Source organism: Engystomops pustulosus, chromosome 5 (genome assembly GCF_040894005.1).
Source record: "Engystomops pustulosus chromosome 5, aEngPut4.maternal, whole genome shotgun sequence".
In the NCBI taxonomy this organism is placed as follows: domain Eukaryota; kingdom Metazoa; phylum Chordata; class Amphibia; order Anura; family Leptodactylidae; genus Engystomops; species Engystomops pustulosus.
In genome coordinates, this window is record NC_092415.1 from 209,446,285 (window position 1) to 209,472,712 (window position 26,428).

The 26,428-nt window shown below is 53.6% G+C and overlaps 2 protein-coding genes across 3 annotated transcripts in view; one reads left to right on the top strand and one right to left on the bottom strand.

Annotated features, from left to right (window-relative positions):
• The window catches only part of KLHL18 (kelch like family member 18), a 34,661-nt gene extending 22,976 nt beyond the window's left edge, over positions 1-11,685 (bottom strand). For both annotated transcript variants that reach the window (XM_072154527.1, XM_072154526.1), the window contains exon 1: positions 11,432-11,685. In XM_072154527.1, coding sequence (XP_072010628.1) covers positions 11,432-11,557 — 126 coding nt within the window. In that variant the 5' untranslated portion in view covers positions 11,558-11,685. The remainder of the gene's footprint in view (positions 1-11,431) is intronic.
• A 54-nt stretch (positions 11,686-11,739) lies between these two features.
• The window catches only part of KIF9 (kinesin family member 9), a 100,956-nt gene continuing 86,267 nt past the window's right edge, over positions 11,740-26,428 (top strand). The window contains exons 1-8 of the mRNA XM_072154805.1: positions 11,740-11,896; positions 16,537-16,637; positions 16,715-16,880; positions 16,960-17,066; positions 21,511-21,723; positions 21,843-21,926; positions 24,282-24,374; positions 26,234-26,378. Of these exons, the coding sequence (XP_072010906.1) occupies positions 16,545-16,637; positions 16,715-16,880; positions 16,960-17,066; positions 21,511-21,723; positions 21,843-21,926; positions 24,282-24,374; positions 26,234-26,378 (901 nt within the window). The 5' untranslated portion in view covers positions 11,740-11,896; positions 16,537-16,544. The remainder of the gene's footprint in view (positions 11,897-16,536; positions 16,638-16,714; positions 16,881-16,959; positions 17,067-21,510; positions 21,724-21,842; positions 21,927-24,281; positions 24,375-26,233; positions 26,379-26,428) is intronic.

Genomic DNA, 26,428 nt, shown 5'->3' on the forward strand with positions numbered 1-26,428 from the left:
CTCTGGAGATGTCCTCACGACTACCTCCAGTCGAGACGAGATGCTCGAGTTTCCTCCTCAGGCCCTGATACAGGCGGTACCTGTCCAGGCTCCTGAGGCTCGAGAGCTGGCGGAAGAATCTCGCCACCCTTTTCTTGAGCATCTCCCACCACTCTGACTTACTGCTACAAAGGCCCAGCAATGGTACCTGGCTCTGAAGAAAGTCCTCAAAGGATTGTCTTATCTCTGCTTCTTCCAGGAGAGACGAATTGAGCTTCCAGTAGCCTCTTCCCATCCGGGGGGTCTCTGTAACATTCAGAGAAAACAAAATTAGACAGTGGTCGGAGAACTCCACCTCAACAACGGACACTGCTGAAGAAATGGCTTCCTCCTTTAAATAAAACCTGTCTATTCTAGACCTGCAGCTACCCCTATAATAGGTGAACCCCGCGTGGCCTGGGGTGTGCCGGATGTGGACATCCACCAGGCGAGCCTCACTAGCTATGCTATTAAGAGCGACGCTATCATAAGTCAGCTTGTCTCTGGAACCTCCCCTATCCTGGGACCTCGTGACAGCATTGAAGTCCCCTCCAAAGACCACCTGCCGACTTGTAAAAAGGTAGGGCTTGATCCTCATAAAGAGACACTTCCTGTCCCACTTGGACTGGGGACCATAGATGTTAATTAGGCGCAGTTCTTGTCCCTTCATGAGGACATCCAGGATCAGGCACCTCCCCATTTCTAACTCAATAACTCGTCGGCATTCTACCGGCGCGGTAAAAAGGACCGCCACTCCGCTATACGGCTCGGCCGCAAGAGACCAATAGGAAGGCCCGTGTCTCCATTCCCTCTTAGCTTTAAACACGGCCGCCAAATCTGGCAGCCTGGTCTCCTGCAAAAATAAAATGTCGGCTTCAACACGGCCGAGAAAATCAAAGGCCGCAAATCTAGCCGCATCAGACTTAATGCTGGCGACATTAATGGACGCCAGCGTCAACGGAGTGGGTGCCGCCATCATGAGTGATTGAGTTAGACGGCTTTTTTCTTACTGCCTCCCTTCCCTCTACTGTCCTCTGAGGATGATCCCTTTTCCCTTTTACCTTCAGAATTGGGGCAGCTTCTCTTTAATGAGATTGTGGTGTCCATATTATTACTGGCCCCCAAGGACCCACCCGGACCACCCTCTCCTTCGTCCTTGTCTCCTGACTCTGAGTCAGTCTCCCACTCTGAGGACCCAGCTTCCCCAGAGGATAGAGACTCGGCGCCCCCTGCAGGCTGCTCCGCCGCCACCTCCAGAACCCCACCCTCAGCCTCTCTTCCCGAGGAGGCGATCTCATCGAGGGTGAGGAACCGGTTGGAAAGCTCAACCAGAGGGGAGGAAGTTTTCCCTTCCTTAGGTACCTTAGATAGGCCGCGTTTTTTCTTTTTCTGCTTGCGCTTATTTTCTAGCCAAATCCTGTTATCCTCATCCATACTCTCATAATGGGAGGACGTGGAGGACATGGCACCTTTCTCGCGCTCCATCCTCCTGACCTCCTCATCCAACTCATCATCCCTCAGGGCCTCAGTAGCATGACCAGCCTCTGAGGAAGGACCAAGGGTCACCCCAGCAACCTGAGGCTTCCCCAGGTCTCTCCCTTTTTGTCTGGCCTCAAGCCGCCTCAACTGAGAAGGTGACTTATTCTTGCTTTTCTTCACAGGCCCCTTAGCTCCTCCACCTCTGCTGGTACCTTCCCCAGCAGAAGCAACCTCATGGCTCTCCTCCACTGGGGTCACAACCGCATTGGCAAAGGAGCGAGGACAACGGCTGAAAGGGTGACCGAGCTCACCACACAGGTTACACCTAATGTCCTTACAGGATGCAGCGAGATGACCTAGCCCACCACACAACGCACACTTCTGCACTTGGCAGCTGGCGCTAAAGTGTGTGGGGTCACCGCACCTGTGACAGACCTTCGGCTGCCCCTGGTAGAAAATCAGGATTCTGTCTCGCCCAAGAAAGGCTGAAGAGGGAATGTGGGCGACTGTGCCGCCTGAACACTTCAACTTCATCATGAAGGTCCAGGCTCCAGACCAAATGCCAAATTCATCGCGGTTTTTCTGAGGTACCTGTACAACCTCACCATAACGACTTAGCCAAGTCATGATGTCCATGCAAGAAAGTGACTCGTTACGGGTCAAAACGGTCACCTTCTTGACTGTGTTTTGGCGAGACACTGCTTGCACAGCAAAGTCTCGCCATGCGGGCTCGTTCTTTGCCAGCTCATAATTCGACCAGAAGAGCTCTAAGCCCTCCGGCCGAACAAAACTGACATCGAACTCCGGAGTACCATAAGGATGTATCAGGGCAAAGATGTCACTAGCCCTGAAGTTCATCTTCAGGAGGAGCTCCACCACCCTTGACCTGGGTGGGCATGCGTCACTGCCCCTCCAGCGAAGACGAACCACATTCCTACGGGCAGCTCCGGGCCCAGTTGTGGGTAAAGACCATACAGTCTCTCCCCCCCTTTTCTCTTGGAAGGCTGCCAGGCCATGCCTGTCTGTCCAGAAGGACAGATCAACCTCTCTCCCCTCTACAGTGATTGACTTTTCCCCTCTCCTGAGAGCCTCCAGAAGACGCCTTTGCAAAACGCTGTTCCCAGAGCCAGGAGACAAGGAGTTAACCCCACTTGCCCCAGCGGTGACACTCGCATAGCTCCTTATGGGAGCGGCCACCACTGGGGGTGCAGATGGTCCAGCACTCACACCAGGATCCCCCTCAGCGCCATTCACCACCCCAACATTCACCACACTATGTACAATACTGCCTCGCTTCCTTGCATCACTCACACCAGCTGGGCCAGGAGGACCTGGGGTTGCCTCGGCGTCACTGGGCACTGGGGGTAGAGCCACCTCCATAGCTGATACAGCCTGAGAAGAGGCAGCTCCAACCCCGATCTTATTTGTGCCCTCTGCCTCATTGGCATTAACCCCTTGTTGTCCAGCAGTTTTTATGATGTTTGAGCATCGCTGCTCGATTGGTGGTAGAGGCCTCTTGTCCTTACAGACTCCAGACAGTTTTTTTGCCCCTTTTATGTCTTCAGAGTTTGATGCACCAATACAGAATAATACTTTTTCTGCGCCTTTCTCTGCAGGCTGCACGGGATGTTTGGGAGGCGCCGCACTACAAGCCCCAGCAGCCCCATCACACTGCCGCTGCTCACCGGAGCAAGCAACAGCGCTAAGGGCCACAGGAGCTACCGCCACTGCCCCTGGCACTGGGCCACCCCCCCCTCCCACTAGGGGGCGGCGCACAGTACCAGGACCTGCTGGATCGCCCTCACTGTCCGGCCTTTCGGCCGATGCCTTCCCTGCACCATCCTTGCTACTACAAACAAGGCTGGTGCTCTGCGCCATGATGGAACGTGGCTTTGCACTCTCCCCGCACCCTGGCACCGGGTCCACTGCAGGACTCGTGCTGGGCTGGGCAACGGGGCCTACACGACAGGCTGGCACTGCTGCCCGCCCGGAGGGAACAGGGAGGGGACGAAACACCAGATTCACCTCCTGAGACGTCTTGGTCTTCTTGGGTCTCGTCTTCTTTCTCTTTAGGTCGTCATCTGGCATATCATCGCCGAAGGAGAAGTTCTGGAGGTGAACTGGGGACTCAAGCTGACGGATCTGAGCCATTAGCGCCCCCCCCTGGCCGCTGTCATCACTTTCCTCCTCCAGGTTGGCAGAGCCGCAGCCTGATGGTAATGGCGCTTGCTCCGCAGGCAGCCTGTCGTGCGAGGCCTGCTGGTGTTGGTGCAGGCCACCAGACGGACACGGCAGGTCTTCCTCATCCTCCTCATCATCGCCATCATCCGCCTGGATCTCAAGCCCCTTCAGCTTTCTCAGCTGCTCCTGGCGCATGTCATCAAACCGGGCATCATTCTCCAACTTTTCACGGAACGGACCACTGTGCTCGCGGATTAGATGTCGCTTCTCCTGCAGAGCGGTGACCTCGGCTTTTAGTCTGTCTATGGTGGTAAGTAGATCAGACTTTTTCTTTCTCTGCGTAGCCACCCCCGCTAGGGCCAAGGTCTCCCTTATCTCCTCCTGGAGCCTCCTCAGCGCTTTTCCAGCTTCCTCGTACTCACGGAGGTGCTCAGCAATCCGGGAGCCATAGATGGAAGCAGACTCCCGGGCCTTAAGATCACCCCATGCTTTTTGCACACCCCCGTGAGCACCCAGCTTTTCAGCTGAACCACCCAGCTTTCCCGCACATACATCCAGCTTTCCAGGAGGAGCACTTAGGCTGATGTCACTTGCCTTGATCTTCTGTGTTCCGGAGACCTTGCGGCTTCCCTGGGTCTTGGGGGTGGCAGCCGAGGTCACATCGCTGCGTCCTTGGCTCCGGGCAGATCTTCTCACGCCATCAGTTTTGGCCGGTAACTTGCTTTTCCTGCCTCCCGCCGGCCTGGTCCGGGAGACAGGAGCCTGGGACTTTCCAGCTTGATTCATCCCAGAGAACCCACTCCCTCCCTGGGGAGGAGAGAGCAGGCCTGGGTGGATTGGGTTTGCTCCAGGTGGTGCAGGAGCTCAGCAGCACACAACCACACCCGTCAGTAGCTCACAGCAGAATGACAATGCACGCACTATTCTGCTGCTGGTGCAGTCACTGTGTACATACATGACATTACTTATCCTGTACTGATCCTGAGTTACATCCTGTATTATACCCCAGAGCTGAACTCACTATTCTGCTGCTGGTGCAGTCACTGTGTACATACATGACATTACTTATCCTGTACTGATCCTGAGTTACATCCTGTATTATACCCCAGAGCTGCACTCACTATTCTGCTGCTGGTGCAGTCACTGTGTACATACATGACATTACTTATCCTGTACTGATCCTGAGTTACATCCTGTATTATACCCCAGAGCTGCACTCACTATCTGCTGCTGGTGCAGTCACTGTGTACATACATGACATTACTTATCCTGTACTGATCCTGAGTTACATCCTGTATTATACTCCAGAGCTGCACTCACTATTCTGCTGCTGGTGCAGTCACTGTGTACATACATGACATTACTTATCCTGTACTGATCCTGAGTTACATCCTGTATTATACTCCAGAGCTGCACTCACTATTCTGCTGCTGGTGCAGTCACTGTGTACATACATGACATTACTTATCCTGTACTGATCCTGAGTTACATCCTGTATTATACCCCAGAGCTGCACTCACTATTCTGCTGCTGGTGCAGTCACTGTGTACATACATGATATTACTTATCCTGTACTGATCCTGAGTTACATCCTGTATTATACCCCAGAGCTGCACTCACTATTCTGCTGCTGGTGCAGTCACTGTGTACATACATGACATTACTTATCCTGTACTGATCCTGAGTTACATCCTGTATTATACACCAGAGCTGCACTCACTATTCTGCTGCTGGTGCAGTCACTGTGTACATACATGACATTACTTCTCCTGTACTGATCCTGAGTTACATCCTGTATTATACCCCAGAGCTGCACTCACTATTCTGCTGCTGGTGCAGTCACTGTGTACATACATGACATTACTTATCCTGTACTGATCCTGAGTTACATCCTGTATTATACTCCAGAGCTGCACTCACTATTCTGCTGCTGGTGCAGTCACTGTGTACATACATGACATTACTTATCCTGTACTGATCCTGAGTTACATCCTGTATTATACACCAGAGCTGCACTCACTATTCTGCTGCTGGTGCAGTCACTGTGTACATACATGACATTACTTATCCTGTACTGATCCTGAGTTACATCCTGTATTATACTCCAGAGCTGCACTCACTATTCTGCTGCTGGTGCAGTCACTGTGTACATACATGACATTACTTATCCTGTACTGATCCTGAGTTACATCCTGTATTATACTCCAGAGCTGCACTCACTATTCTGCTGCAGTCACTGTGTACATACATGCCATTACTTATCCTGTACTGATCCTGAGTTACATCCTGTATTATACCCCAGAGCTGCACTCACTATTCTGCTGCTGGTGCAGTCACTGTGTACATACATGACATTACTTATCCTGTACTGATCCTGAGTTACATCCTGTATTATATCCCAGAGCTGCACTCAATATTCTGCTGCTGGTGACAGGAGGGGAGGGTCCGGTATGGGGGGGGGGTGATAGGAGGGGAGGGTCCGGTATTGGGGGAGGGTGACAGGAGGGGAGGGTCCGGTATTGGGGGAGGGTGACAGTAGGGGAGGGTCCGGTATTGGGGGAGGGTGACGAGTGACAGGAGGGGAGGGTCCGGTATTGGGGGAGGGTGACGGGTGACAGGAGGGGAGGGTCCGGTATTGGAGGGGGGTGACAGGAGGGGAGGGTCCGGTATTGGAGGGGGGTGACAGGAGGGGAGGGTCCGGTATTGGGGGAGGGTGACAGGAGGGGAGGGTCCGGTATTGGAGGGGGGTGACAGGAGGGGAGGGTCCGGTATTGGGGGAGGGTGACAGTTGGGGAGGGTCCGGTATTGGGGGAGGGTGACAGGAGGGGAGGGTCCGGTATTGGGGGAGGGTGACAGTTGGGGAGGGTCCGGTATTGGGGGAGGGTGACAGGAGGGGAGGGTCCGGTATTGGGGGAGGGTGACAGTTGGGGAGGGTCCGGTGTTGGGGGGTGTGAGTGACAGGAGGAGAGGGTCCGGTATTGGGGGAGGGTGACAGTTGGGGAGGGTCCGGTATTGGGGGAGGGTGACAGTTGGGAAGGGTCCGGTATTGGGGGAGGGTGACAGTTGGGAAGGGTCCGGTATTGGGGGAGGGTGACAGTTGGGGAGGGTCCGGTATTGGGGGGGTGACAGGAGGGGAGGGTCCGGTATTGGGGGAGGGTGACAGGAGGGGAGGGTCCGGTATTGGGGGAGGGTGACAGGAGGGGAGGGTCCGGTATTGGAGGGGGGTGACAGGAGGGGAGGGTCCGGTATTGGAGGGGGGTGACAGGAGGGGAGGGTCCGGTATTGGAGGGGGGTGACAGGAGGGGAGGGTCCGGTATTGGAGGGGGGTGACAGGAGGGGAGGGTCCGGTATTGGGGGAGGGTGACAGGAGGGGAGGGTCCGGTATTGGAGGGGGTGACAGGAGGGGAGGGTCCGGTATTGGGGGAGGGTGACAGGAGGGGAGGGTCCGGTATTGGGGGGGTGACAGGAGGGGAGGGTCCGGTATTGGGGGAGGGTGACAGGAGGGGAGGGTCTGGTATTGGGGGAGGGTGACAGGAGGGGAGGGTCCGGTATTGGAGGGGGGAGGGGAGGGTGACAGGAGGGGAGGGTCCGGTGTTGGGGGGTGTGAGTGACAGGAGGAGAGGGTCCGGTGTTGGGGGGTGTGAGTGACAGGAGGAGAGGGTCCGGTATTGGGGGAGGGTGACAGTTGGGGAGGGTCCGGTATTGGGGGGGGGGGGGTGACAGGGGGGGAGGGTCCGGTATTGGGGGGGTGACAGGAGGGGAGGGTCCGGTATTGGGGGAGGGTGACAGGAGGGGAGGGTCCGGTATTGGGGGAGGGTGACAGGAGGGGAGGGTCCGGTATTGGGGGAGGGTGACAGGAGGGGAGGGTCCGGTATTGGGGGAGGGTGACAGGAGGGGAGGGTCCGGTATTGGGGGAGGGTGACAGGAGGGGAGGGTCCGGTATTGGGGGAGGGTGACAGGAGGGGAGGGTCCGGTATTGGAGGGGGGTGACAGGAGGGGAGGGTCCGGTATTGGGGGAGGGTGACAGGAGGGGAGGGTCCGGTATTGGAGGGGGGTGACAGGAGGGGAGGGTCCGGTATTGGAGGGGGGTGACAGGAGGGGAGGGTCCGGTATTGGAGGGGGGTGACAGGAGGGGAGGGTCCGGTATTAGGGGAGGGTGACAGGAGGGGAGGGTCCGGTATTGGAGGGGGGTGAAAGGAGGGGAGGGTCCGGTATTGGAGGGGGGTGACAGGAGGGGAGGGTCCGGTATTGGAGGGGGGTGACAGGAGGGGAGGGTCCGGTATTGGAGGGGGGTGACAGGAGGGGAGGGTCCGGTATTAGGGGAGGGTGACAGGAGGGGAGGGTCCGGTATTGGAGGGGGGTGACAGGAGGGGAGGGTCCGGTATTGGAGGGGGGTGACAGGAGGGGAGGGTCCGGTATTGGAGGGGGGTGACAGGAGGGGAGGGTCCGGTATTGGAGGGGGGTGACAGGAGGGGAGGGTCCGGTATTGGAGGGGGGTGACAGGAGGGGAGGGTCCGGTATTGGAGGGGGGTGACAGGAGGGGAGGGTCCGGTATTGGAGGGGGGTGACAGGAGGGGAGGGTCCGGTATTGGAGGGGGGTGACAGGAGGGGAGGGTCCGGTATTGGAGGGGGGTGACAGGAGGGGAGGGTCCGGTATTGGAGGGGGGTGACAGGAGGGGAGGGTCCGGTATTGGAGGGGGGTGACAGGAGGGGAGGGTCCGGTATTGGAGGGGGGTGACAGGAGGGGAGGGTCCGGTATTGGAGGGGGGTGACAGGAGGGGAGGGTCCGGTATTGGAGGGGGGTGACAGGAGGGGAGGGTCCGGTATTGGAGGGGGTGACAGGAGGGGAGGGTCCGGTATTGGAGGGGAGTGACAGGAGGGGAGGGTCCGGTATTGGGGGAGGGTGACAGGAGGGGAGGGTCCGGTATTGGAGGGGGGTTACAGGAGGGGAGGGTCCGGTATTGGAGGGGGTGACAGGAGGGGAGGGTCCGGTATTGGGGGAGGGTGACAGGAGGGGAGGGTCCGGTATTGGGGGGGTGACAGGAGGGGAGGGTCCGGTATTGGAGGGGGGTGACAGGAGGGGAGGGTCCGGTATTGGAGGGGAGTGACAGGAGGGGAGGGTCCGGTATTGGGGGAGGGTGACAGGAGGGGAGGGTCCGGTATTGGAGGGGGGTTACAGGAGGGGAGGGTCCGGTATTGGAGGGGGTGACAGGAGGGGAGGGTCCGGTATTGGGGGAGGGTGACAGGAGGGGAGGGTCCGGTATTGGGGGGGTGACAGGAGGGGAGGGTCCGGTATTGGGGGAGGGTGACAGGAGGGGAGGGTCTGGTATTGGGGGAGGGTGACAGGAGGGGAGGGTCCGGTATTGGAGGGGGGAGGGGAGGGTGACAGGAGGGGAGGGTCCGGTGTTGGGGGGTGTGAGTGACAGGAGGAGAGGGTCCGGTGTTGGGGGGTGTGAGTGACAGGAGGAGAGGGTCCGGTATTGGGGGAGGGTGACAGTTGGGGAGGGTCCGGTATTGGGGGAGGGTGACAGTTGGGGAGGGTCCGGTATTGGGGGAGGGTGACAGTTGGGGAGGGTCCGGTATTGGGGGAGGGTGACAGTTGGGGAGGGTCCGGTATTGGGGGAGGGTGACAGTTGGGGAGGGTCCGGTATTGGGGGAGAGTGACAGTTGGGGAGGGTCCGGTATTGGGGGAGGGTGACAGTTGGGGAGGGTCCGGTATTGGGGGAGGGTGACAGTTGGGGAGGGTCCGGTATTGGAGGGGGGTGACAGGAGGGGAGGGTCCGGTATTGGGGGGGTGACAGGAGGGGAGGGTCCGGTATTGGGGGAGGGTGACAGGAGGGGAGGGTCCGGTATTGGGGGAGGGTGACAGGAGGGGAGGGTCCGGTATTGGGGGAGGGTGACAGGAGGGGAGGGTCCGGTATTGGGGGAGGGTGACAGGAGGGGAGGGTCCGGTATTGGGGGAGGGTGACAGGAGGGGAGGGTCCGGTATTGGGGGAGGGTGACAGGAGGGGAGGGTCCGGTATTGGAGGGGGGTGACAGGAGGGGAGGGTCCGGTATTGGGGGAGGGTGACAGGAGGGGAGGGTCCGGTATTGGAGGGGGGTGACAGGAGGGGAGGGTCCGGTATTGGAGGGGGGTGACAGGAGGGGAGGGTCCGGTATTGGAGGGGGGTGACAGGAGGGGAGGGTCCGGTATTAGGGGAGGGTGACAGGAGGGGAGGGTCCGGTATTGGAGGGGGGTGAAAGGAGGGGAGGGTCCGGTATTGGAGGGGGGTGACAGGAGGGGAGGGTCCGGTATTGGAGGGGGGTGACAGGAGGGGAGGGTCCGGTATTGGGGGGGTGACAGGAGGGGAGGGTCCGGTATTGGGGGGGTGACAGGAGGGGAGGGTCCGGTATTGGGGGAGGGTGACAGGAGGGGAGGGTCCGGTATTGGGGGAGGGTGACAGGAGGGGAGGGTCCGGTATTGGGGGAGGGTGACAGGAGGGGAGGGTCCGGTATTGGGGGAGGGTGACAGGAGGGGAGGGTCCGGTATTGGAGGGGGGTGACAGGAGGGGAGGGTCCGGTATTGGAGGGGGGTGACAGGAGGGGAGGGTCCGGTATTGGGGGGGTGACAGGAGGGGAGGGTCCGGTATTGGGGGAGGGTGACAGTTGGGGAGGGTCCGGTATTGGGGGGGTGACAGGAGGGGAGGGTCCGGTATTGGGGGGGTGACAGGAGGGGAGGGTCCGGTATTGGAGGGGGGTGACAGGAGGGGAGGGTCCGGTATTGGAGGGGGGTGACAGGAGGGGAGGGTCCGGTATTGGAGGGGGGTGACAGGAGGGGAGGGTCCGGTATTGGAGGGGGGTGACAGGAGGGGAGGGTCCGGTATTGGAGGGGGGTGACAGGAGGGGAGGGTCCGGTATTGGAGGGGGGTGACAGGAGGGGAGGGTCCGGTATTGGAGGGGGGTTACAGGAGGGGAGGGTCCGGTATTGGGGGAGGGTGACAGTTGGGGAGGGTCCGGTATTGGGGGGTGACAGGAGAGAAGGGTCCGGTATTGGGGGGGTGACAGGAGGGGAGGGTCCGGTATTGGGGGAGGGTCCGGTATTGGGGGAGGGTGACAGGGGGGGGAGGGTCCGGTATTGGGGGGGGGGGGTGACAGGAGGGGAGGGTCCGGTATTGGGGGGGGGGGGGGGTGACAGGAGGGGAGGGTCCGGTATTGGGGGGGTGACAGGAGGGGAGGGTCCGGTATTGGGGGAGGGTGACAGGGGGGGAGGGTCCGGTATTGGGGGGGGGGGTGACGGTCCGGTATTGGGGGGGGGTGACAGGAGGGGAGGGTCCGGTATTGGGGGGGTGACAGGGGGGGAGGGTCCGGTATTGGGGGAGGGTGACAGGGGGGGAGGGTCCGGTATTGGGGGGGGGGGGTGACAGGAGGGGAGGGTCCGGTATTGGGGGAGGGTGACAGGAGGGGAGGGTCCGGTATTGGGGGAGGGTGACAGGAGGGGAGGGTCCGGTATTGGGGGAGGGTGACAGGAGGGGAGGGTCCGGTATTGGGGGAGGGTGACAGGAGGGGAGGGTCCGGTATTGGGGGAGGGTGACAGGAGGGGAGGGTCCGGTATTGGGGGGGGGGGGGTGACAGGAGGGGAGGGTCCGGTATTGGGGGGGTGACAGGAGGGGAGGGTCCGGTATTGGGGGAGGGTGACAGGAGGGGAGGGTCCGGTATTGGGGGAGGGTGACAGGAGGGGAGGGTCCGGTGTCGGTTCTGGTGTTTGGGTCAGTACCTTCAGCGTGACGTCACACAGCTTCCCCTGGCGCCGGATCTCCTCCATCACCCCGTAGCCCCGGTTCGGGAGGTCGCCCACCGTGACATGGACCAGGTCTTCCAGCTCCTCTAGCTCATCCACCATCTTGTGACCCGGCGGGAAACGATCTGCTACTGCTCACCCGGTGACCCGCCCCCGCTCCGCCCACTGTGTCCCCGCCCCTCCGCCCGTGACGTCACTTCCGAGGACCGAGAGTCCAGACCATCCGTAATCATGTCCTGTACCGACCACCGGAGGGTGAGAGAGGGGAGGAGGGAGCGAGGACAACCGGGCCCGGGGCCAAATACCGGGGGCAGCGAAGGAACCGAGATCACATGACCCGGACAGGACGCGACCCACACTCACTTCCGGTGCCCGGACTGTTACCATGGAGACCAGGAGTGTAAACTGAGAGACACCGACACCGAGAGGACCAGCAGAATAGTGAGTGCAGCAGTGGAGTATGATACAGTAGAATAGTGAGTGCAGCTCTGGGGTACAATACAGGATGTAACTCGGGATCAGTACAGGATAAGTAATGTCATGTATGTACACAGTGACTGCACCAGCAGCAGAATAGTGAGTGCAGCTCTGGAGTATAATACAGGATGTAACTCAGGATCAGTACAGGGTAAGTAATGTCATGTATGTACACAGTGACTGCACCAGCAGCAGAATAGTGAGTGCAGCTCTGGGGTATAATACAGGATGTAACACAGGATCAGTACAGGATAAGTAATGTCATGTATGTACACAGTGACTGCACCAGCAGCAGAATAGTGAGTGCAGCTCTGGGGTATAATACAGGATGTAACACAGGATCAGTACAGGATAAGTAATGTCATGTATGTACACAGTGACTGCACCAGCAGCAGAATAGTGAGTGCAGCTGTGGGGTATAATACAGGATGTAACTCAGGATCAGTACAGGATAAGTAATGTCATGTATGTACACAGTGACTGCACCAGCAGCAGAATAGTGAGTGCAGCTCTGGGGTATAATACAGGATGTAACTCAGGATCAGTACAGGATAAGTAATGTCATGTATGTACACAGTGACTGCACCAGCAGCAGAATAGTGAGTGCAGCTCTGGAGTATAATACAAGATGTAACTCAGGGTCAGTACAGGATAAGTAATGTCATGTATGTACACAGTGCCGGCACCAGCAGCAGAATAGTGAGTGCAGCTCTGGGGTATAATACAGGATGTAACTCAGGATCAGTACAGGATAAGTAATGTCATGTATGTACACAGTGACTGCACCAGCAGCAGAATAGTGAGTGCAGCTCTGGGGTATAATACAGGATGTAACTCAGGATCAGTACAGGATAAGTAATGTCATGTATGTACACAGTGACTGCACCAGCAGCAGAATAGTGAGTGCAGCTCTGGAGTATAATACAGGATGTAACTCAAGATCAGTACAGGATAAGTAATGTCATGTATGTACACAGTGACTGCACCAGCAGCAGAATAGTGAGTGCAGCTCTGGAGTATAATACAGGATGTAACTCAGGATCAGTACAGGATAAGTAATGTCATGTATGTACACAGTGACTGCACCAGCAGCAGAATAGTGGGTGCAGCTCTGGAGTATAATACAGGATGTAACTCAGGATCAGTACAGGATAAGTAATGTCATGTATGTACACAGTGACTGCACCAGCAGCAGAATAGTGAGTGCAGCTCTGGAGTATAATACAGGATGTAACTCAGGATCAGTACAGGATAAGTAATGTCATGTATGTACACAGTGACTGCACCAGCAGCAGAATAGTGAGTGCAGCTCTGGAGTATAATACAGGATGTAACTCAGGATCAGTACAGGATAAGTAATGTCATGTATGTACACAGTGACTGCACCAGCAGCAGGATAGTGAGTGCAGCTCTGGAGTATAATACAGGATGTAACTCAGGATCAGTACAGGATAAGTAATGTCATGTATGTACACAGTGACTGCACCAGCAGCAGAATAGTGAGTGCAGCTCTGGGGTATAATACAGGATGTAACTCAGGATCAGTACAGGATAAGTAATGTCATGTATGTACACAGTGACTGCACCAGCAGCAGAATAGTGAGTGCAGCTCTGGGGTATAATACAGGATGTAACTCAGGATCAGTACAGGATAAGTAATGTCATGTATGTACACAGTGACTGCACCAGCAGCAGAATAGAGAGTGCAGCTCTGGAGTATAATACAGGATGTAACTCGGGATCAGTACAGGATAAGTAATGTCATGTATGTACACAGTGACTGCACCAGCAGCAGAATAGTGAGTGCAGCTCTGGGGTATAATACAGTAGAATAGTGATTGCAGCTCTGGAGTATAATACAGTAGAATAGTGAGTGCAGCTGTGGAGTATAATACAGCAGAATAGTGAGTGCAGCTGTGGAGTATAATACAGCAGAATAGTGAGTGCAGCTGTGGAGTATAATACAGCAGAATAGTGAGTGCAGCTGTGGAGTATAATACAGCAGAATAGTGAGTGCAGCTCTGGAGTATAATACAGCAGAATAGTGAGTGCAGCTGTGGAGCATAATACAGTAGAATAGTGAGTGCAGCTGTGGAGCATAATACAGCAGAATAGTGAGTGCAGCTGTGGAGTATAATACAGCAGAATAGTGAGTGCAGCTGTGGAGTATAATACAGCAGAATAGTGAGTGCAGCTGTGGAGTATAATACAGCAGAATAGTGAGTGCAGCTGTGGAGTATAATACAGCAGAATAGTGAGTGCAGCTCTGGAGTATAATACAGCAGAATAGTGAGTGCAGCTGTGGAGCATAATACAGTAGAATAGTGAGTGCAGCTGTGGAGCATAATACAGTAGAATAGTGAGTGCAGCTGTGGAGCATAATACAGTAGAATAGTGAGTGCAGCTGTGGAGTATAATACAGTAGAATAGTGAGTGCAGCAGTGGAGTATAATACAGTAGAATAGTGAGTGCAGCAGTGGAGTATAATACAGTAGAATAGTGAGTGCAGCAGTGGAGTATAATACAGTAGAATAGTGAGTGCAGCAGTGGAGTATAATACAGTAGAATAGTGAGTGCAGCAGTGGAGTATAATACAGTAGAATAGTGAGTGCAGCTGTGGAGTATAATACAGTAGAATAGTGAGTGCAGCAGTGGAGTATAATACAGTAGAATAGTGAGTGCAGCTGTGGAGTATAATACAGCAGAATAGTGAGTGCAGCTGTGGAGTATAATACAGCAGAATAGTGAGTGCAGCTGTGGAGTATAATACAGCAGAATAGTGAGTGCAGCTGTGGAGTATAATACAGCAGAATAGTGAGTGCAGCTCTGGAGTATAATACAGCAGAATAGTGAGTGCAGCTGTGGAGCATAATACAGTAGAATAGTGAGTGCAGCTGTGGAGCATAATACAGTAGAATAGTGAGTGCAGCTGTGGAGCATAATACAGTAGAATAGTGAGTGCAGCTGTGGAGTATAATACAGTAGAATAGTGAGTGCAGCAGTGGAGTATAATACAGTAGAATAGTGAGTGCAGCAGTGGAGTATAATACAGTAGAATAGTGAGTGCAGCAGTGGAGTATAATACAGTAGAATAGTGAGTGCAGCAGTGGAGTATAATACAGTAGAATAGTGAGTGCAGCAGTGGAGTATAATACAGTAGAATAGTGAGTGCAGCTGTGGAGTATAATACAGTAGAATAGTGAGTGCAGCAGTGGAGTATAATACAGTAGAATAGTGAGTGCAGCAGTGGAGTATAATACAGTAGAATAGTGAGTGCATCAGTGGAGTATAATACAGTAGAATAGTGAGTGCAGCTGTGGAGTATAATACAGTAGAATAGTGAGTGCAGCTCTGGAGTATAATACAGTAGAATAGTGAGTGCAGCTGTGGAGTATAAAACAGTAGAATAGTGAGTGCAGCTGTGGAGTATAATACAGCAGAATAGTGAATGCAGCTGTGGAGTATAATACAGCAGAATAGTGAGTGCAGCTGTGGAGTATAATACAGTAGAATAGTGAGTGCAGCTGTGGAGTATAATACAGTAGAATAGTGAGTGCAGCTGTGGAGTATAATACAGTAGAATAGTGAGTGCAGCTGTGGAGTATAATACAGTAGAATAGTGAGTGCAGCTGTGGAGTATAATACAGTAGAATAGTGAGTGCAGCTGTGGAGTATAATACAGCAGAATAGTGAATGCAGCTGTGGAGTATAATACAGCAGAATAGTGAGTGCAGCTCTGGAGTATAATACAGCAGAATAGTGAGTGCAGCTGTGGAGTATAATACAGCAGAATAGTGAATGCAGCTGTGGAGTATACAGCAGAATAGTGAGTGCAGCTGTGGAGTATAATACAGCAGAATAGTGAGTGCAGCTCTGGAGTATAATACAGCAGAATAGTGAATGCAGCTGTGGAGTATAATACAGCAGAATAGTGAGTGCAGCTGTGGAGTATAATACAGTAGAATAGTGAGTGCAGCTGTGGAGTATAATACAGTAGAATAGTGAGTGCAGCTGTGGAGTATAATACAGTAGAATAGTGAGTGCAGCTGTGGAGTATAATACAGTAGAATAGTGAGTGCAGCTGTGGAGTATAATACAGCAGAATAGTGAATGCAGCTGTGGAGTATAATACAGCAGAATAGTGAGTGCAGCTGTGGAGTATAATACAGCAGAATAGTGAGTGCAGCTGTGGAGTATAATACAGTAGAATAGTGAGTGCAGCTGTGGAGTATAATACAGCAGAATAGTGAATGCAGCTGTGGAGTATAATACAGCAGAATAGTGAGTGCAGCTGTGGAGTATAATACAGCAGAATAGTGAATGCAGCTGTGGAGTATAATACAGTAGAATAGTGAGTGCAGCTGTGGAGTATAATACAGCAGAATAGTGAGTGCAGCTGTGGAGGATAATACAGCAGAATAGTGAATGCAGCTGTGGAGTATAATACAGCAGAATAGTGAGTCCAGCTGTGGAGTATAATACAGTAGAATAGTGAGTGCAGCTGTGGAGTATAATACAGTAGAATAGTGAGTGCAGCTGTGGAGTATAATACAGTAGAATAGTGAGTGCAGCTGTGCAGTATATAATGGCGCTATACCCGGCAGGTACAGACATGTCGGGCGGCTGCAGTGATGTTCGGGTCTTTGTCCGGATTCGTCCCACTCCTCACTTTGCGCAGGAAGTGATTGGTCTGGGGGATGATAAGGTGAGGTCGGGGGGATTATTATTTTGGGGTCTCCTTCTCCCCTGCGGTCAGTGACTCCGCCCCCCTTTCTATGGCAGGTCATAGATATACACCTGAGGAAGGACGAGCGGCTCGGGGTCATCAATAACAAGCGATATGATTGGTCATTCAGAGTTGACGGGATTCTTCACAATGCGTCTCAGGGGTCGGTGTACGAGGCGGTGGCCCGGTCCGTGGTGTCACGCGCGTTACAGGGTTACAATGGTGAGTGGCGGCATTACCTCTGTGTCCGGTGCACGGGATGGCAGTATGATGTAACCCTTTCATCCCCACACTCCTCCAGGTACAGTCATGTGCTACGGGCAGACCGGAGCCGGAAAAACCCACACCATCACCGGCGCCACCCAGAACTACAAGAACCGCGGCATCATCCCCCGGGCTCTGCAGCAGGTACTGACCCACCAGCATCCTCCGCATGTGCTCTAGTCACACCTAGATCTGCAGCAGGTACTGACCCACCAGCATCCTCCGCATGTGCTCTAGTCACACCTAGATCTGCAGCAGGTACTGACCCACCAGCATCCTCCGCATGTGCTCTAGTCACACCTAGATCTGCAGCAGGTACTGACCCACCAGCATCCTCCGCATGTGCTCTAGTCACACCTAGATCTGCAGCAGGTACTGACCCACCAGCATCCTCCGCATGTGCTCTAGTCACACCTAGATCTGCAGCAGGTACTGACCCACCAGCATCCTCCGCATGTACTCTAGTCACACCTAGATCTGCAGCAGGTACTGACCCACCAGCATCCTCCGCATGTACTCTAGTCACACCTAGATCTGCAGCAGGTACTGACCCGGGGGACATCCTCCGCATGTGTTCTAGTCACACCTAGATCTTCAGCAGGTACTGACCCGGGGGACATCCTCTGCATGTACTTTAGTCACACCTAGATCTGCAGCAGGTACTGACCCGCTGACATCCTCCGCATGTACTCTAGTCACACCTAGATCTGCAGCAGGTACTGACCCGGGGGACATCCTCCGCATGTGTTCTAGTCACACCTAGATCTTCAGCAGGTACTGACCCGGGGGACATCCTCTGCATGTACTCTAGTTACACCTAGATCTGCAGCAGGTACTGAGCCCGGGGACATCCTCTGCATGTACTCTAGTCACACCTAGAACTGCAGCAGGTACTGACCCAGGGGACATCCTCTGCATGTACTCTAGTCACACCTAGATCTGCAGCAGGTACTGACCCACCAGCATCCTCCGCATGTGCTCTAGTCACCCCTAGATCTGTAGCAGGTACTGACCCGGGGGACATCCTCTGCATGTACTCTAGTCACACCTAGATCTGCAGCAGGTACTGACCCACCCACATCCTCCGCATGTACTCTAGTCACACCTAGATCTGTAGCAGGTACTGACCCGGGGGACATCATCTGCATGTACTCTAGTCACACCTAGATCTGCAGCAGGTACTGACCCGGGGGACATCCTCCACATGTACTCTAGTCACACCTAGATCTGCAGCAGGTACTGACCCACCAGCATCCTCCGCATGTTCTCTAGTCACACCTAGATCTGCAGCAGGTACTGACCCAGGGGACATTCTCTGCATGTACTCTAGTCACACCTAGATCTGCAGCAGGTACTGACCCGGGGGACATCCTCCGCATGTACTCTAGTCACACCTAGATCTGCAGCAGGTACTGACCCGGGGGACATCCTCTGCATGTACTCTAGTCACACCTAGATCTGCAGCAGGTACTGACCCGGGGGACATCCTCTGCATGTAGTCTAGTCACACCTAGATCTGCAGCAGGTACTGACCCAGGGGACATCCTCTGCATGTACTCTAGTCACACCTAGATCTGCAGCAGGTACTGACCCAGGGGACATCCTCTGCATGTACTCTAGTCACACCTAGATCTGCAGCAGGTACTGACCCAGGGGACATCCTCTGCATGTACTCTAGTCACACCTAGATCTGCAGCAGGTACTGACCCAGGGGACATCCTCTGCATGTACTCTAGTCACACCTAGATCTGCAGCAGGTACTGACCCAGGGGACATCCTCTGCATGTACTCTAGTCACACCTAGATCTGCAGCAGGTACTGACCTGGGGGACATCCACCGCATGTATTCTAGTCACACCTAGATCTGCAGCAGGTACTGACCCGGGGGACATCCACCGCATGTACTCTAGTCACACCTAGATCTGCAGCAGGTACTGACCCTGGGGGACATCCTCTGCATGTACTCTAGTCACACCTAGATCTGCAGCAGGTACTGACCCTGGGGGACATCCTCCGCATGTACTCTAGTCACACCTAGATCTGCAGCAGGTACTGACCTGGGGGACATCCACCGCATGTACTCTAGTCACACCTAGATCTGCAGCTGGTACTGACCTGGGGGACATCCACCGCATGTACTCTAGTCACACCTAGATCTGCAGCAGGTACTGACCCGGGGGACATCCTGTGCATGTACTCTAGTCACACCTAGATCTGCAGCAGGTACAGACCCTGGGGGACATCCTCCGCATGTACTCTAGTCACACCTAGATCTGCAGCAGGTACTGACCCGGGGGACATCCTCCGCATGTACTCTAGTCACCCCTAGATCTGCAGCAGGTACTGACCCTGGGGGACATCCTCCGCATGTACTCTAGTCACACCTAGATCTGCAGCAGGTACTGACCCTGGGGGACATCCTCCACATGTACTCTAGTCACACCTAGATCTGCAGCAGCTACTGACCCAGGGGACATCCACCGCATGTACTCTAGTCACACCTAGATCTTCAGCAGGTACTGACCCGGGGGACATCCTCGGCATGTACTCTAGTCACACCTAGATCTGCAGCAGGTACTGACCCACCGACATCCTCTGCATGTACTCTAGTCACACCTAGATCTGCAGCAGGTACTGACCCACCGACATCCTCCGCATGTACTCTAGTCACACCTAGATCTGCAGCAGGTACTGACCCTGGGGGACATCCTCCACATGTACTCTAGTCACACCTAGATCTGCAGCAGCTACTGACCCAGGGGACATCCTCCGCATGTACTCTAGTCACACCTAGATCTTCAGCAGGTACTGAGCCGGGGGACATCCTCTGCATGTACTCTAGTCACACCTAGATCTGCAGCAGGTACTGACCCACCGACATCCTCTGCATGTACTCTAGTCACACCTAGATCTGCAGCAGGTACTGACCCACCGACATCCTCCGCATGTACTCTAGTCACACCTAGATCTGCAGCAGGTACTGACCCTGGGGGACATCCTCCACATGTACTCTAGTCACACCTAGATCTGCAGCAGGTACTGACCCCGGGGGACATCCTCCGCATGTACTCTAGTCACACCTAGATCTGCAGCAGGTACATGCACAGGATGTCCCCCGGGGACATCCTCCGCATGTACTCTAGTCACCCCTAGATCTGCAGCTGGTACTGACCTGGGGGACATCCACCGCATGTACTCTAGTCACACCTAGATCTGCAGCAGGTACTGACCCGGGGGACATCCTGTGCATGTACTCTAGTCACACCTAGATCTGCAGCAGGTACAGACCCTGGGGGACATCCTCCGCATGTACTCTAGTCACACCTAGATCTGCAGCTGGTACTGACCTGGGGGACATCCACCGCATGTACTCTAGTCACACCTAGATCTGCAGCAGGTACTGACCCGGGGGACATCCTGTGCATGTACTCTAGTCACACCTAGATCTGCAGCAGGTACAGACCCTGGGGGACATCCTCCGCATGTACTCTAGTCACACCTAGATCTGCAGCAGGTACTGACCCGGGGGACATCCTCCGCATGTACTCTAGTCACCCCTAGATCTGCAGCAGGTACTGACCCTGGGGGACATCCTCCGCATGTACTCTAGTCACACCTAGATCTGCAGCAGGTACTGACCCTGGGGGACATCCTCCACATGTACTCTAGTCACACCTAGATCTGCAGCAGCTACTGACCCAGGGGACATCCACCGCATGTACTCTAGTCACACCTAGATCTTCAGCAGGTACTGACCCGGGGGACATCCTCGGCATGTACTCTAGTCACACCTAGATCTGCAGCAGGTACTGACCCACCGACATCCTCTGCATGTACTCTAGTCACACCTAGATCTGCAGCAGGTACTGACCCACCGACATCCTCCGCATGTACTCTAGTCACACCTAGATCTGCAGCAGGTACTGACCCTGGGGGACATCCTCCACATGTACTCTAGTCACACCTAGATCTGCAGCAGCTACTGACCCAGGGGACATCCTCCGCATGTACTCTAGTCACACCTAGATCTTCAGCAGGTACTGAGCCGGGGGACATCCTCTGCATGTACTCTAGTCACACCTAGATCTGCAGCAGGTACTGACCCACCGACATCCTCTGCATGTACTCTAGTCACACCTAGATCTGCAGCAGGTACTGACCCACCGACATCCTCCGCATGTACTCTAGTCACACCTAGATCTGCAGCAGGTACTGACCCTGGGGGACATCCTCCACATGTACTCTAGTCACACCTAGATCTGCAGCAGGTACTGACCCCGGGGGACATCCTCCGCATGTACTCTAGTCACACCTAGATCTGCAGCAGGTACTGACCCCAGGGACATCCTCCGCATGTACTCTAGTCACCCCTAGATCTGCAGCAGGTACTGACCCAGGGGACATCCTCTGCATGTACTCTAGTCACACCTAGATCTGCAGCAGGTACTGACCCGGGGGACATTGCTTAGTAACATTCTGATTTGACAATTTGCATTGTACTTTTTTCTATTCTCATGTGATTGGGGTGAGGAGCAGTTGCGCAGCTCTGGATGTGACTGGAGTATATACGGCGTGCTCTTTCCTGCAGGTGTATAAGGAGATCGCGGAGCAGAGCGAGCGCACGGTGACGGTGAGGATTTCCTACCTGGAGATCTACAACGAGACGCTGTTTGACCTCCTGGCGCCGGACTCCCCTGACACCCAGATGTCCGTAGTGGATGATCCCCAGGGAGTGTTTGTGAAAGGGTTAACCCTGCATCACGCTGCGGACGAGGAGCGAGCCCTGAACCTGCTGTTTGAGGTGAGGCGCCCCCTATGGATCGTGTCAGGTATAGGGGGAGGGCTGCAGCATGTCTGCACTCTGGGCCGTGTTCACACCTTGTAGCGTCACTGATTGTAATGTCCTGGTCTTTCCTGCAGGGGGAGACAAACCGAATCATCGGGTCCCACACCCTGAACAAGAACTCCTCCCGATCCCACTGCATATTCACCATTCACCTGGAGGTGAGAGACCTATCCTCTATTCACATCCAGAGCTGCAGTCAATCTAATGTCTTCTGCTCCACTCACATCCAGAGCTGCAGTCACTTGTAGTCTCTTACATGCTGCTTTTGTCCTATACTCCAGTCACACCCAGAGCTTCTGTTACATCATGTCCTATACTCCAGTCAAAGCCAGAGCTTTTGTTATATCATGTCCTATACTCTAGTTACGCCCAGAGCTTCTGTTACATCATGTCCTATACTCCAGTCACATCCAGAGTTTCTGTTACATCATGTCCTATACTCCAGTCACACCCAGAGCTTCTGTTACATCATGTCCTATACTCCAGTCACATCCAGAGCTTCTGTTACATCATGTCCTATACTCCAGTCACACACAGAGCTTCTGTTACATCATGTCCTATACTCCAGTCACATCCAGAGCTTCTCTTACATCATGTCCTATAATCCAGTCACATCCAGAGCTTCTCTTACATCATGTCCTATACTCTAGTTACACCCAGAGCTTCTGTTACATCATGTCCTATACTCCAGTCACATCCAGAGCTTCTGTTACATCATGTCCTATACTCCAGTCACATCCAGAGCTTCTGTTACATCATGTCCTATACTCCAGTCACATCCAGAGCTTCTGTTACATCATGTCCTATACTCCAGTCACATCCAGAGCTTCTGTTACATCATGTCCTATACTCCAGTCACATCCAGAGCTTCTGTTACATCATGTCCTATACTCCAGTCACATCCAGAGCTTCTGTTACATCATGTCCTATACTCCAGTCACATCCAGAGCTTCTGTTACATCATGTCCTATACTCCAGTCACATCCAGAGCTTCTGTTACATCATGTCCTATACTCCAGTCAGAGCCAGAGCTTCTGTTACATCATGTCCTATACTCCAGTCACATCTAGAGTTTCTGTTACATCATGTCCTATACTCCAGTCACATCCAGAGCTTCTGTTACATCATGTCCTATACTCCAGTCACATCCAGAGCTTCTGTTACATCATGTCCTATACTCCAGTCACATCCAGAGCTTCTGTTACATCATGTCCTATACTCCAGTCACATCCAGAGCTTCTGTTACATCATGTCCTATACTCCAGTCACATCCAGAGCTTCTGTTACATCATGTCCTAAACTCCAGTTACGCCCAGAGCTTCTGTTATATCGTGTCCTATACTCCAGTCACATCCAGAGCGTCTGTTACATCATGTCCTATACTCCAGTCACATCCAGAGCTTCTGTTACATCATGTCCTAAACTCCAGTTACACCCAGAGCTTCTGTTATATCGTGTCCTATACTCCAGTCACATCCAGAGCTTCTGTTACATCATGTCCTATTCTCCAGTCACATCCAGAGCTTCTGTTACATCATGTCCTAAACTCCAGTTACACCCAGAGCTTCTGTTATATCGTGTCCTATACTCCAGTCACATCCAGAGCTTCTGTTACATCATGTCCTATACTCCAGTCACATCCAGAGCTTCTGTTACATCATGTCCTAAACTCCAGTTACACCCAGAGCTTCTGTTATATCATGTCCTATACTCCAGTCACATCCAGAGCTTCTCTTACATCATGTCCTATACTCTAGTTACACCCAGAGCTTCTGTTACATCATGTCCTATACTCCAGTCACATCCAGAGCTTCTGTTATATCATGTCCTATACTCCAGTCACATCCAGAGTTTCTGTTACATCATGTCCTATACTCCAGTCACATCCAGAGCTTCTGTTACATCATGTCCTATACTCCAGTCACATCCAGAGCTTCTGTTACATCATGTCCTATACTCCAGTCACATCCAGAGCTTCTGTTACATCATGTCCTATACTCCAGTCACATCCAGAGCTTCTCTTACATCATGTCCTATACTCCAGTCACATCCAGAGCTTCTCTTACATCATGTCCTATACTCCAGTCACATCCAGAGCTTCTGTTACATCATGTCCTATACTCCAGTCACATCCAGAGCTTCTGTTAGATCATGTCCTATACTCCAGTCACACCCAGAGCTTCTGTTAGATCATGTCCTATACTCCAGTCACATCCAGAGCTTCTGTTACATCATGTCCTATACTCCAGTCACATCCAGAGCTTCTGTTACATCATGTCCTATACTCCAGTCACATTCAGAGCTTCTGTTACATCATGTCCTATACTCCAGTCACATTCAGAGCTTCTGTTACATCATGTCCTATACTCCAGTCACATCCAGAGCTGCAGCCACACTTCTGTTACAAGTTTCTGGATTCTGGTCATGAGGAGGTGAAATACTATTGGATATCACCATGGTAACATGGTAAATGCAGTGGCGCTGCATGGGTTAATTAACCTATTATCTTCCAGTCCCATTCTAGAACATTATCCAATGCTAAATACACAGTATCCAAGATCAACCTGGTGGACCTGGCCGGCTCCGAGAGGCTCGGGAAAACTGGGGTGAGTGCGGAACGTCTGGGGAAAGAGGGGTCACGGATCATCTGCACCGGATAACGTTATATTTCTTCAAGGGGAAGTTGTAGGCGGAGCCTCCAGGATCGGTCCATGTCCAAATAATCCGAGGGTCCAACTTCTCTGCAGCAGAAATTGTAATCTGTTCTGTGAACTAAACCTCAAAAGCTTTAAGGAAACCATCAGCAGGTGTGACCATACAGACTGCCAGGGACAATACAGAGAGCACAGAGCACAGCAGTGTGAGGTCTGATTACACATCTCTCCAGGGACAATACATAACACTGGCTGCAGAGAGCACAGAGCACAGCAGTGTGAGGTCTGATTACACATCTCTCCAAGGACAATACATAACACTGGCTGCAGAGAGCACAGAGCACAGCAGTGTGAGGTCTGATTACACATCTCTCCAGGGACAATACATAACACTGGCTGCAGAGAGCACAGAGCACAGCAGTATGAGGTCTGATTACACATCTCTCCAGGGACAATACATAACACTGGCTGCAGAGGGCACAGAGCACAGCAGTGTGAGGTCTGATTACACATCTCTCCAGGGACAATACATAACACTGGCTGCAGAGAGCACAGAGCACAGCAGTGTGAGGTCTGATTACACATCTCTCCAGGGACAATACATAACACTGGCTGCAGAGAGCACAGAGCACAGCAGTGTGAGGTCTGATTACACATCTCTGCAGGATTACATGACACTGGCTGCAGAGAGCACAGAGCACAGCAGTGTGAGGTCTGATTACACATCTCTGCAGGATTACATGACACTGGCTGCAGAGAGCACAGAGCACAGCAGTGTGAGGTCTGATTACACATCTCTGCAGGATTACATGACACTGGCTGCAGAGAGCACAGAGCACAGCAGTGTGAGGTCTGATTACACATCTCTCCAGGGACAATACATAACACTGGCTGCAGAGAGCACAGAGCACAGCAGTGTGAGGTCTGATTACACATCTCTCCAGGGACAATACATAACACTGGCTGCAGAGAGCACAGAGCACAGCAGTGTGAGGTCTGATTACACATCTCTGCAGGATTACATGACTCTGGCTGCAGAGAGCACAGCAGTGTGAGGTCTGATTACACATCTCTGCAGGATTACATGACACTGGCTGCAGAGAGCACAGAGCACAGCAGTGTGAGGTCTGATTACACATCTCTGCAGGATTACATGACACTGGCTGCAGAGAGCACAGAGCACAGCAGTGTGAGGTCTGATTACACATCTCTGCAGGATTACATGACACTGGCTGCAGAGAGCACAGAGCACAGCAGTGTGAGGTCTGATTACACATCTCTGCAGGATTACATGACACTGGCTGCAGAGAGCACAGAGCACAGCAGTGTGAGGTCTGATTACACATCTCTCCAGGGACAATACATAACACTGGCTGCAGAGAGCACAGAGCACAGCAGTGTGAGGTCTGATTACACATCTCTCCAGAGACTATACATAACACTGGCTGCAGAGAGCACAGAGCACAGCAGTGTGAGGTCTGATTACACATCTCTCCAGGGACAATACATAACACTGGCTGCAGAGAGCACAGAGCACAGCAGTGTGAGGTCTGATTACACATCTCTGCAGGATTACATGACACTGGCTGCAGAGAGCACAGAGCACAGCAGTGTGAGGTCTGATTACACATATCTGCAGGATTACATGACACTGGCTGGAGTCTGTGGGGTCTCACCTGGTGACGCGGTGTTGTGGGCTGTGCAGAGTGATGGGAGAATGGGATCCTCACTCTCCTGCTGTATGATACAATGCTCTCCTGCCTCGGTGGCGCCCCCTCTGATCACAGCTGTGACTGCGCTTTGCTCCTCAGTCTGAAGGACAAGTCCTGAAAGAAGCCACTTACATCAACAAGTCCCTGTCCTTCCTGGAGCAGACGATCATCGCCCTGTCCGAGCGCCGCGAGCATGTGCCCTACCGGCAGAGCAAGCTCACACACGCCCTCAAGGACTCCATAGGTAAGGAGGAGCTGAGACACCATCAGCAAGACCGTGAGGGAGGAGGCGCC